Below are 12,473 nucleotides of genomic sequence, written 5' to 3' on the forward strand. Positions count from 1 at the left end.
AAAGGTGCCTTTTTTGTTTAAGAACAGTGCAGAGTTCACTTACTGTTTTCACTCAGCCTGTGGTTATGTGACTATTTTAATCCATCTTAGGTCCGACTCATGCTGAAATGAATATTTCTCGCTGCCTCTCCCTCTGCTGTCCTCAGCAACTCTGGAGAGGTGGATCAGGGACTTCAATGAGGTGAAAACTAACCTAGGGAAAATGAATGGTTAGTTTTGGAATAGATGAGGTCCTGATGCTGCACAACTGTGTCAGTGATAACACCAACAGAGCAGGAGGGTGGAAGCAGACGCCTGAAGGTAGAAGTGTCTGTGTATTGGCAGACAGGTTTGCCATCACTTGAAGTGGTCGCATAGCTGAGACCTTGGATTTGTGTTGTAAGAATTCCTCAGTCTGCACTAATTATACAGACAAGATTGTTTGATGATGAGGAATAGAAGTTACCTGGTCAGTGTAGTGTTTGCTTCCTACAGTGCTGTTCATTGCAGCAATTTAATGTGTGTCTTTTTTTTACACCAGGGTAAGAGATGTGGTTAAATTGGGGAAAAAAAGTGTTCATAGCTGATTATCTACTGTATTTATTAAGCATAAATGAAGACTCGGCTTACGCTGTGTGGTGTGCAGGAGCTCCTTTGAGCAGCAACCTAAAATGACTGCAGAGGATTTTAATTCATTTGGACATCCAGAGAGCAGCCCCAGCACAATAGTGTCCTTGTGAGCATCAGAACTGATGGGCTTTTTCCCATATCCTCACCCAAATTAACTCCATTGTAATGACCCAGCATGAAGTCCTGTTCTGACAGGACTGACTTCAGAGGGGCTTTGACAAAGTCTTAAAGTAGAATTATCTTGTAAGAGGTTCATTTGCTAGTACCTTTTGTTTTTTCTATAATGGGTTTGAATCTCTGAGAACTTCATGGATGCAAATTTAGTTGTTTTCTATGTTGTAATACAGGTAAGCATCCTCCATTGCTGCTGCAAGAGGGGGAAAAAAGTTATCTGTAGTCAAATGCGAATAACGTTAACATTTATTTCCTAATGCATTATTAAGAATGCTTAAGAGCTGGATTGAAAAACAGTATTTCCTTTTCCATCCAAATAATAGTGCCTTCTCATCTCTGTAGTAGTAATCTTGGTGGTGCCTTTTCTCTAGGAGTAGCCCACCGAAGCCAGAGCAGCGAAGGAGTGAGTTCACTCAGCAGTTCTCCATCTAACAGCCTTGAAACACAATCTCAGTCTCTGTCTCGGTCTCAGAGCATGGATATTGATAGTGTCTCCTGTGAGAAAAGGTAAAGAACGCAGCTTGTCTAAGCCGGCAAACACTGTACAATACTAATCGTCAAAACCACTTACATAGGAAAATGATCTGCCATTTCTCACTTCCAGCTGTGTTAATGCAATAGGGTTAAATGCCTAAAAATGATACACTGTTTGGACCACTGTAATGCTCTTTCTAGTCTGGTTTTAATATGAATTCCTGACCTAAAGTAATAGTAGACAGAGCATTATCTTTGACATTAAGTGGTGAGCGTGTCTGGTGGGGGTAATTCAGCTACTTCATTTAAAATAGAAAAGGTGGTGGGGTGTGATAGCTGTCTAGTTTGTATAGCCTGCTGAAGAAATTTAGTATTTTGTTTCTGGAATTTGAAATAAATGTAACATGAGATGCGTTTATCACCTAGTGATTTTAATTGCTCTTCGTGCATCTGACTGTTCCTGCTGCTTTGTTTTTTCTCTGCTGCTTCTACTTAAGGTGACACTCCAGCCAACATCTTAGAGAGGACTGTCGGCAGCTTTCTACGAATTAATGGGCTTATTCTCTTATTTCTGCTTACAGTATGTCCCAGGTAGATGTGGATTCAGGAATTGAAAACATGGAGGTTGATGAGAATGATCGCAGAGAGAAAAGGAGCCTGACAGATAAGGTTAGTCTGGTTTATGTTGGCTCTTCTCTTCTAGACGATGTATGTGCGTTACTGCAACATTGAGCCTCCGGATTTCCTGGGAGAACCTGTTCACATTCTGCAATTTGGAGTTAACAGTGCTGGTTTTTGAATTTTCAGTGTGATGCATGCTTCTGTTACATAGAAAATTAGTTTTATTTTATGAAGGCTTCACCTCAATCTTGCTAAATTCAGCCTTTGCTTATATTGTTATTTTCCCTCACTGACATAGCCTGACATGGCTGCAGCTTTGCAGTGTGTAGTATTCCTGGGGCTTGCCTTGCCTTCTCTACTTTCTCAAAAGGGACAACACTGGTTTTTGAAGAACCTCCTGTGTTCCAGTTTGAACTCATTACCCCTTGTTGTTGGTTGTCACTGAGAAGAGCCTGGCTCCATCCTCCTGACACTCACCCTTTAGATATCTGTAAATATTAATAAGGTCATCCCTCAGTGTCCTCTCGTCCAGCTCCAGAGCCCCAGCTCCCTCAGCCTTTCCTCACACGGGAGATGCTCCACTCCCTTCAGCATCTTGGTGGCTGCTCTGGACTCTCTCCAGCAGTTCCCTGTCCTGCTGGAACTGAGGGGCCACAACTGGACACAAGATTCCAGGTGTGGTCTCCCCAGGGCACAGCAGAGGGGCAGGAGAACCTCTCTGACCTACTGACCACCCCCTTCTAACCCACCCCAGGTCCCATTGGCTTCCTGGCCACAAGGGCCCAGTGCTGGCTCATGGTCACCCTGCTGTCCACCAGGACTCCCAGGTCCCTTTCCCCTACACTGCTCTCTGATAGGTCATTCCCCAACTTAGACTGGAACCTGGGGTTGTTCCTACCCAGATTCAAGACTCTACACTTGCCCTTGTTCTATTTCATTACATTTTCCCTGCCCAACTCTCCAGCCTGTCCAGGTCTCTGATGGCAGCACAGCTTCCAGTGTCAGTCACTCCTGCCAGCCTGGTGTCATCAGCAAACTTGCTGATAGTCACTCTATTCCCTCGTCCAAATCATTGATGAATATATTGAATAATACAGGCCCCAGTACTGCCCCCTGAGGCACTGCACTAGATACCGGCCTCAACTGGACTCAAAGCTGAATTTCAATTGTCTCCAGTTGCCTTATGAATGATACTTGAAAACTCTGAAGAAAATGTCAACAAAGTGACCTATTAATGCCCAGATCTATTTTTTAATATGCAGTAGGTTTGAAAAAGTATTTCTGAAGTTGCTTCTGAAGATTTTTGCAGCTTATTTGTGTAGTGTTTAGAGGTCTGCTAACAAAGTGCTGCTTCTTGTGTTCTGTATGCTGAAGTAATGCTATGTAATACGGTTTTCTTGATGATAAGAAAACAAATAAGAATATTTGACAAGTTTAGACAAGTGGTAGAACCGTTTAAAGCAGAAAAAGAAAGCAAGTACAATGCTCTAATTCACTTCTAAAATTTTCACATGGGCCTTAACATCAAATGACAGAAAGGACATAAAGCCATAGGGAAATGGGCCATCAGTGTAGTGGAGAGAAGTTTCTACACCAATCCTTGCAGTGCTCATTAGGTGTCTTTGTTTATTCCTGCACTGTCAGGAATAAGGTCAGTTTGTAAAAGCCTGGCTTAAAGCCACGTAGCAGTAACCCTGCCGCAGAATCCTTTCCAGTCAATTCCAAGCTGCAAATCAGGCGGTTGGACAGCTCGCATTGTGCTACTGCAAAATAAATAGCTCGGAATCAAGGACAGTCTTGAAGGGGGTGGATTGAGCAGTGGAAAGTGAAATAAAGCTTTGCAAACTTGCTTCAGTTCCTTTTACTCATTTGGAGACACCAAAAGGTCGATAGGAGACAGCATGGTCCTCCATTTGTGAGCAACAAAATGTTTCTTGCCTGGTTATCTGCATTGGAAATGATGTCAATAATAAAGAATTCTCTGCAGAAATAGGCAGGAGAAGTGCTTGAAAACAGTAGAATAATAGTAGAGTGATTAAGTCAATAAAAATATTAACGTGCCAAAAAATACGGTTTATTAAATGGTTGGAGGGAAAGCTTTTGAAAAGGGCATGGTGCTGGTAGTTGCTGGAAATCTCTGCTAACTCCAGGCTTACCTGATGGGCAGGAGGAGGTTTAAATTTAAATGGAAAAAGGAGCTTTTTAGTGGCAACCTTGGTTATTTTCAATCTTCATTTTGTTCTTCCCCATTGACTTATTTTTTTTGAAAGGATGTTACTGTCTCAAGGAGTGTGACACGTAGCAGTTCAACACACACTTGTATTAGTCAAATATACAGTTTTTCTGGTCTAGGGAATATCTACACCGCTCGCAGGAGAACTCTTGCAGGAAAATAACCTCAAGGCTCAAATTTTTCCATCTTTGAAATGTTATGCAGCTGAATTGTCTGTTTTGTGTATTATGTTGCTCTTTCATTGTTGGTATGAGAGTGCAGGGGGGATAGAGTTTCTGCATCTTTTGTGTTTCTTGAGGGTTTTTTCCAAATAAACTTTGACAAATACATTTATGTTCCTTCAGAAGCATAGAAAATCTGCCTTTAAGAGCTAGTGTGAAGCTGTTTAAAGGAGACCTGCATCTGATAAATTCGTGACTTGACTAATACAATTACAAAATAATGTGATTTTTAATTAATTTATTTCTTTTTTACCCCCCCAAACCAAGGAACCTCTGTCTGGGTCTGAAGTATCAGAGGAACAAGCTTTACAGCTGGTCTGTAAGATCTTCAGAGTGTCTTGGAAGGACCGAGACAGAGATGTTATCTTCCTGAATTCGCTGTCTGCTCAGTTTAAGCAGAACCCAAAGGAAGGTAGGAATCGTTACTATTGTTAGGGGTCACTGCAGTTGAGCGGCGTGTTCCCTACTCTTCGTTTTGAGCTTTTTCTCTCTTTGCTACGATGCCAGAGCTGCCTATTTGTGGTCTCTGCTTGTTTTCAACGCCTGCAATCAGCAGATGTAGCAGGAAATGGAATCCCCAAGAAGGAACGTGGGACTGACCGGTTGTGGCTCCTTTTGCTGTGTTCTTGGTGGTTGTTTTCTGTTGTCAAATACTGTGCTGATATTGCACTCTTGCTGGATTTTCTTTTTGTTTCAGAAACCTTTTACTGACTTAATGGGTTGTCTTGCATCACAACAGACAACTAGCAATTAATTTGATAAGCCAAGAATTCCTGATTATTTTATATAACAAATTGTATGTTATATATCAGTTAATAGATACAACCAAATGAAAAATTGTTATTTTATGTGTGGGCTTGTGGGGGGGTGTGTGCACGTTTGTTTCCTTGATGACACAACTTGCCCAACTCAACAGCAGGGTTGGAAAAATATGAGAGGGACAGACAAGTTCCATGATCAACTATAAAAATATTAGGTCATCTATGATATTTTGTATTTCCCATAGAAGTTATGGTTTTGGGTCGCTGTAATTTCAGAACCTAGTTGATACAGATAGAGTTAAGTGTGTCTGTTTTTGCAAAAAACAGCAGTTAATTCACAGAATTACTGTCCTTTTTAGTTGGAATCTCTGCTAATGTTTACATCTCATATTCTCCTCTATGTGTCGATTCAGGTAAGATCTCTCATTCTCTTGTTCTTAACAGTGTTTTCAGATTTTAAGGACTTGATTGGGCAGATTTTGATGGAGGTGCTGATGATGTCCACCCAGGCCAGGGATGAAAACCCGTTTGCCAGTCTGACAGCCACGTCCCAACCGATCGCTGCAGCCGCCCGCTCTCCTGACCGCAGCCTGATTTTAAACATGGGCTTGAACCCGGGAAGCAGCCCCATGTTCTGTAACGTGGGCTCCTTTGGCTCCAGTTCGTTATCCAGGTGACTTCTGATGATAACTGTTTTCACTTAAATAGCAATTAGTAGACTACAGTAGAGAGGGTGGGGCATAGAACAACAAGTAGAATAGTTTTTTAAAGATCTTCACTCTTTGTCATGTGGACGTCCCTCCATTTCACCGTTTTTGATTATATTGCCATGGCTAGAAGTGTATTTCATAGCTTAAAGCCATGTATCTGGTTCCTTCTGAGAAATGTCCCTCACTTGCATCAATGAAGGCTCTGACTCTTAACTTAAAACTGTAAAACTGTGTAGGTTGTGACATAGTTTTATTGAACACTAGTAAGAAGGAATGATGTGTGTGAGCTACAGAATTATTGCTGAAGAGTCATCAGAAGGGCAAGGGCTTCTCTTGCTCATTTTATCTTTTTCACCCTTTTTCTGCATATCCTAAATCATTGCCTTTTTTGTTTTTTTTTTCTTTTTCCCCCGTAACTGGTTTAGTCTCTATGGGACTAGTCCAGCTCCTCCTACCACTTTCACAAGCTATGTACCAATGACTGGTTCATCTCTTACCCCACCAGCCAGCTCAGTTGCCACAACATCTGTGCCTCCCATTACTGCCAGCTCCCACCTCACAGCAGCCAGCCCTTCTGGGACGCAGCCTTCCTCTCCGAGGTACCGCCCATACACTGTTGCCCATTTTGGGGGCTTTTCAGCTTCTTCCATCCCGCGTTCCGTGAATATTCCCATCCCGTCTAGTTCTCCGAGCCCTCCAGCCATGCCGGTCGTCCCCTCCAGACAGAGACCCACAACCATGGGTCCGCCTTTGTTTACCGCTTCGCCCAGTCCCTTGCGCAGGCGTTCTTCTTTACTGAACAGGATCCCTTCTAGGTATTTCACAAGGACACGAGAGTGTGTTTAATGTGTGCCGTGCAGGGTGTGGCATAATCATCTAATTTGGAAGAATTTACGTTTGTGCTGAGCTCACCCCACTCACCCTGAGTTGGTTTCTGCGTTTTGGTTTGTGCTAATCCATTGACTTGCTAACGAGCCATCTTTGTCAAAACGTTAAACCTGCTTCTGCAAGCGTTTGAGGTGTATGCAACTACTTTATAGGTAGCAATGTTTTTTAATCTCCTCCTCTTCTTACATCCGTTCCTGTTAAGCTATTGGTTTTCTGTTCGGTGGCTGCTGCTGGGTAGTAAACCACACAGACTCCTGCTCCGAAATCAGTTTTTTCAGTAGGGCTTCAGTTGATTTGGTGAAGGTTGTTGCTTGCTGGACTGTGTTAGATTTAATTCCCTAGTGCACCGATTTAAATTACAGATTTAAAATACAGCCAAGCGCTGCTGCAGTTCCTCTGTGGGCTGCTCGTGCAGTCCCAGTCCCTGCAGGATGGAGAAATGAGCACACGAGGTTTTGGGTCCATGGCTTTAAGGTTCACCGGCCTAGAGCTGTAATAGTTACTCTTTGGTCATGTGTAAACACTCCCACTTCAGCCACAATTTTCATTAGGTCTTCAAAATTCTTTTCACATTTTTGAGTTGTGAACGTGTGGTGTTTTGGTATGTGAATAGCTTGTGGTGGTGTAATAGAGCATGTGAGCATAGTCTTGGTTTTACTAACATGAAGTCACCCGTTGTCTGCATGTGTAGTGAAGATGATTTTTGGCAGACTTACAAAGAAAAGCTGCCATTTACTTTTCCTTTTGGCTTAAAAAATCTGATGGCTTCTTTCATTTTTGTTGCGGTAGTATATACGACAACCCTTTCTCCCTCCTCCTTCTTGCCGTTTCTGATGTGTCTGAGGACAGTAGTGATGAAGAAAATGAAGATGATGAGTTTTCTTGTGTCCAGTTTGGGTCCAGGTATTGGAGAAAGAGAACATAACCTGCATGCTTGGTTGCTTAGGAACTAACAGTCTTTGTAGTGTCAAGTGTTATTCAGAGTAACTTGGGAAATGACTAGAGCCAAGGAGATGACTTGGATGGGTTTTTAAGATGGTGTAAAAACATGTATAATGACTGGTAGTTAGTCAGCTCTTTTTTGAAGAGCTGACTAAGATAAAATAAATGTTGATCATACTGCCTTTTAGGTTTAATGAGCATAGTTTGTGAAATGATGCTTGAGTGGAACTCTATATGAGTAGAAGGAATATTATTCACCCATGGTTGTTATTTTAAACCCAGTGGTACATCATGTGCATAGTTTTCTATCAAATACTGAAAAATGAGGACAAAGGTTAACATATACAAAAAGATAGAGCGGCAAATAGCCAGATGATGCCAACAGTATTGACTCTTGTTGAAGTTTCATTGCTGCTTGACAGCTGAGGATTGCTCCTCTATCTCATAAAGAAAAGAGAGTTGGAGCTGGTCCTTTGACTGCCAAGGCTGATGTAGTTGGAACAACCAAGAATGGAGGAAGAAGAACAGAAGATTTTACTGTAAACCAGAGACAAATTGTATAGCAAAGCCCTTCTATTTGTGTGACTCGAGATGTGAAAATAAAAGCGGGGTTTGTGGTAGTGAGTTCTGTTTGGAAGTTTGCCAGGTAGCTGTGCACAAAACCCTGCAGGACACGGGACGTGCCAAGGAAAATCGAGCTTTTGGAAATGTAAATGTGAGGTGGGATCTTCTCTGGTTGTACCTTCCATTGACGCTGCAATGTCTTGGCTGAAATGTTTTCCTGTTAGGACTGAGGTTGTAATGATGTGTAAGGGAAACAAGATTAGAGTCAGAAAGACTAAATGTATGTTGAACAACTGGAGTAAAAGAGTTCCTCCAGGACTTTCGGTCCCCGCTGAAGTGTTGTAGTTACAGCAAAAGCCAGGGGAGATCCTATTGCTTGAGCCTTCTAAAACTAAGCTAAGTCAAGACTTTAGGAAGGATCTTGTGATGTCAGGGAGTACCCAAAAAGACTCTGTATGGGATGATCTTTTTGCCCCCACTGGCTTCTCTGTCTGTGTTTGTATGCTGTGACAGGGCTGCTAAAGCCAGACTGGGAACTAGAGGAGCTTCCAATAGCATCTCCTCTTTTTCCATCCCAGTCTAATTTCCGGAGGGTGAACTTGATAAAACAGGTTTGGGGTTTTTTGTGTATGTGGAATTTAGCATTATTTTCCCCCACTGTTTTGTTTAATTCTTATCCTGTTGACAATTTAATCCAAACGTTGGATTGAGTTGCAAAGATTCCTGAGGCTGCTGTGCTTCTGGAGCCTTAGTTTGTAATTCTGTCCTGGCATTCGGCAGACAGCAGTGAGATGTTAGTTAAATTGTAAACACAATGACTGTACAATTATGCAGCAGCTTGCATTCGGAAAATACCGAGGCATTCCCTGTGTGTATGAGGGATGTATGAGCTTTGCATTAGAATACTGTCAGTTACTGCTGCAGTGAAATCATTTAACAGAATGACTAACTGTAGAATTAGTAGGTTTTTTAATATAAATTCATGTTCTTAAAAGGGGTAACTTTTAAGCTGAATGTGTCAAGTCGAGGTTTACAAGAGAGATTGTAGAAAAGAATGTGGGAGTTTCATGGTTACTGAGCACTGTTTTAATAGAGCTACATTTTACATGAATTAGTTTTAATTGAATAACTGAAAACAAGTTCTGTCTGCAAAAGGAGATGCTGCTGTAAGAGCCCGTGTCTCTTAACATGCTGAGCTACCAGATGCTCAGCAGGAAAAACCTTTCCCTGATCTGTTGGTTGGACTGTAAAGCTTGCACAATACATTTGTACAGCTTGATTATTAAAATGTAAATTATTTTACAGTTTAAAGGAAATTCCAGTTTTCACACAATTTGTAGTTTTGATCTTGTTTTTTAAAAGCTGCTTTTAAGGAAACAAATACTCTTATTTTCCAGTTTAAGATCTGGGGTTTATAAATTGGTCTTCGTTTAAATCCACCCTGACTGTACACAGACTTTTCTTTGAAGAATAGCACTGAATCCCAGTGTGTCAGGGGTTGGAAGGGACCTGGAAAGCTCACCCAGTGCAATCCCCCCATGGAGCAGGAACACCCAGATGAGGTTACACAGGAAGGTGTCCAGGCGGGTTGGAATGTCTGCACAGAAGGAGACTCCACAACCCCCCTGGGCAGCCTGGGCCAGGCTCTGCCACCCTCACTGAGAAGAAGTTTCTTCTCAAATTTAAGTGGAGCCTTTTGTGTTCCAGTTTGAACCCATTGCCCCTTGTCCTATCACTGGTTGTCACCGAGAAGAGCCTGGCTCCATCCTCCTGACACTCACCCTTTAGATATCTGTAAACATGAATGAGTGCCCCCTCAGTCTCCTCTTGTCCAGCTCCAGAGCCCCAGCTCCCTCAGCCTTTCCTCACACGGGAGATGCTCCACTCCCTTCAGCAGCTTTGTTGCCCTGCGCTGGACTCTCTCCAGCAGTTCCCTGTGTTTTCTCCCCTGCCCTCCGAGGCTTTGCTACTTTAGTGAAATGGCATACTTTACTGTAAGGGAATTGAAATGCACAGAGTTGTAATCAAATGACCTCTAATGTGGAAATTTTCAAAGGAACACTTGCTTTGATGCATATCCTCCTGTTCTCTTCATTCTCCTTCCTTAGAATGCATCAAGCGATTATCTGTAGCGCTGTCCATCAGCTGAGGTCTCCTCTCCACGTTGGGAGACTCTTACTTTCCCTGGGCTTCCCAGAGTTGGTGAAATTTCCACCGGTTTGAATTCTGTGTCCAGAGATGGTGCAGAGGTTGTACCATGGCAGGGAAGTGCTGTGATGTCTGAGCATGTGAACGCTTTTGGTGTCAGGAACAACCTCAAGGCCGTTCACTTTCGGTGTTGCTACGTGAGAACAAGCTTTATTGATTCCCATTGAAGTCATGCTCCTTATTGCTGTCTTTCAGATACTTATTCATTTAATAAGATAACGGATTCTTCAGTCATGTTACAATACAGCTGAACTTTCAGAATTGGACAAGCTGTTAAATGGAGAGAGCTTCTAAATGATCTTGATTATTGAGCCGTGTGTGCGATGGGATGGAGTCATCAGAAAATTGACAGAGGAAGTCAGGAGCTCACAAATGATTTGACTGCACAAGGGAAGAACTGGACCTAATGCTTTGTTCCTTCTTCTTGTGTGTTTTAAAGTATGGGAGGCTCTGGCAGCTCCAGTGTTTCCGATTCCTGCAGTGACCACTTCACCATTGAAAACTGCAAGGAGACAGAGATGCTGAACTACCTCATTGAGTGTTTTGACCGAGTGGGAATAGAGGAGAGAAAAGCACCAAAGGTACATTTCCAATGGGGTTTCCAATGGGTGACGTTGTCAGTGCTGTCACAGACACCTCTCGCTGCTCAGTGGGGAGAGCTGGTGGAGATTGGTGGTTCTTTCTTGATAGCTTCGTTGTAGAGTAAATTGATAGAATTATAAGGTCCCTTTGACTCTTAGTAATTCTTCACATTTGAATCACATATATGTTTAACGCCTCTAAAATAAGCACTGTGTTAGAAACTGTCCTTCCCCTTTTGATTTACTGCATGTTAGCCAAGTTTATTCCACATAAAACATGCTTTTGTGAGACCAGCTCCCTATCAGTGTTCTATATTCTGCTTTAAGCTTTTGCCTCTGGGGAATAAAAAACAACCAAACAAGTGTTTTTATAGATAATCAAAGGTTTTTAGCTGGAATAGTGCAAATCTAAATTTGCATATTACATTCATACTGCATGAATAAATACATTTATCATATTTTCAGTCTGTTCTGCCTCTGAGTACTTTTAGTTTGTATTAAAATGAAGTTATTTTTGTCAGATGTGTAGCCAGCCAACAGTCAGCCAGTTACTGAGCAACATCCGATCCCAGTGCATTTCACACGCTGCTTTGGTGCTACAGGGATCCTTAACACAACCAAGGTAAATACAACTGGTGCTGGGCATGGAAATCACATTATTCTGGGATTTCATTTTTCTTTTGAGGATTAGATAAGAAAACTAAGATCAATTGTGGGAGTAGGATACGTTTATAAATGTATGCTGGAGGAATAGCTTATTGCTCTACTATTGGAGACTATTGCTCTCATTGATATGTTGGTGGAGAATAGTTTAAGTGTTTTTTAGTTGTGTTTGGGTAAAGTCCAGGTTGATTTGAACAGTTTGAATGGGGGATCTGTGTTAACAAAGCTGTTTTCTGCTTTAATTCGTGCATAAACTGTTGTACTTGCAGATTGTTGGGGTGTTACTGTGGGAGTCAGTAACCTGTAGAGCTGCATCTGAGGAACAGTCCTATCAAAATGTGTAGCAAAAAATTGTTTAAGTGTCATAGCACTTGTTTATTTCACAAGGTTTACCACAACAGATTTGGTAATGTAAACCTGTGCGTAAGCATTCTGCACTAAATCGAGACTGAGATTTCAAGTACAGTTGTTTAACTCGCAGCCCTAAAAAGGATTTTCAAGTAGGATATGTGACTTTTACTAAAGTCTGCATTATTGTGTTTGTGTTTCCAAACAATAATTTTTATAGGGGCACCAGCCCCTATTGTACTTTGAGATTGGTTTTGTCTTTATGTGAAGCAGTGTTGGCATTGGAATAAGTTCTATATATGTAATAAGGAAAAAAGACACTTTTTCAGGAATCCCAGGGAGCAGTTAAAAGGAAGGGCTCTGTTAGCTCAGAAAAGACTAATGTTATGTTCTTTTATTAACCTGGAAAAGCAAACATCAAAAATGTTGCTCCTTAACTAGTTGAGCTTAACAAAGAGTCTTTTCATTAGAGAGGA

At 41.9% G+C, this 12,473-nt stretch overlaps 1 protein-coding gene across 5 annotated transcripts in view; it reads left to right on the forward strand.

The window, feature by feature from the left end:
• UBE4B (ubiquitination factor E4B) overlaps window positions 1–12,473 on the forward strand; it is a 34,999-nt gene that overhangs the window by 5,722 nt on the left and 16,804 nt on the right. For 3 of the 5 annotated variants that reach the window (XM_080358935.1, XM_080358936.1, XM_080358937.1), the window contains exons 3-9: window positions 1,155–1,290; window positions 1,839–1,926; window positions 4,600–4,744; window positions 5,538–5,766; window positions 6,229–6,618; window positions 10,845–10,986; window positions 11,508–11,608. In XM_080358935.1, the coding sequence (XP_080215061.1) occupies window positions 1,155–1,290; window positions 1,839–1,926; window positions 4,600–4,744; window positions 5,538–5,766; window positions 6,229–6,618; window positions 10,845–10,986; window positions 11,508–11,608 (1,231 nt within the window). Of the gene's footprint in view, window positions 1–1,154; window positions 1,291–1,838; window positions 1,927–4,599; window positions 4,745–5,537; window positions 5,767–6,228; window positions 6,619–7,480; window positions 7,595–10,844; window positions 10,987–11,507; window positions 11,609–12,473 lie in introns of all 5 variants that reach the window. The other 2 variants (XM_080358939.1, XM_080358938.1) reach the window with 2 other exon arrangements.

This window comes from Nesoenas mayeri, assembly GCF_963082525.1.
Source record: "Nesoenas mayeri genome assembly, chromosome: 24".
Classification (NCBI taxonomy): domain Eukaryota; kingdom Metazoa; phylum Chordata; class Aves; order Columbiformes; family Columbidae; genus Nesoenas; species Nesoenas mayeri.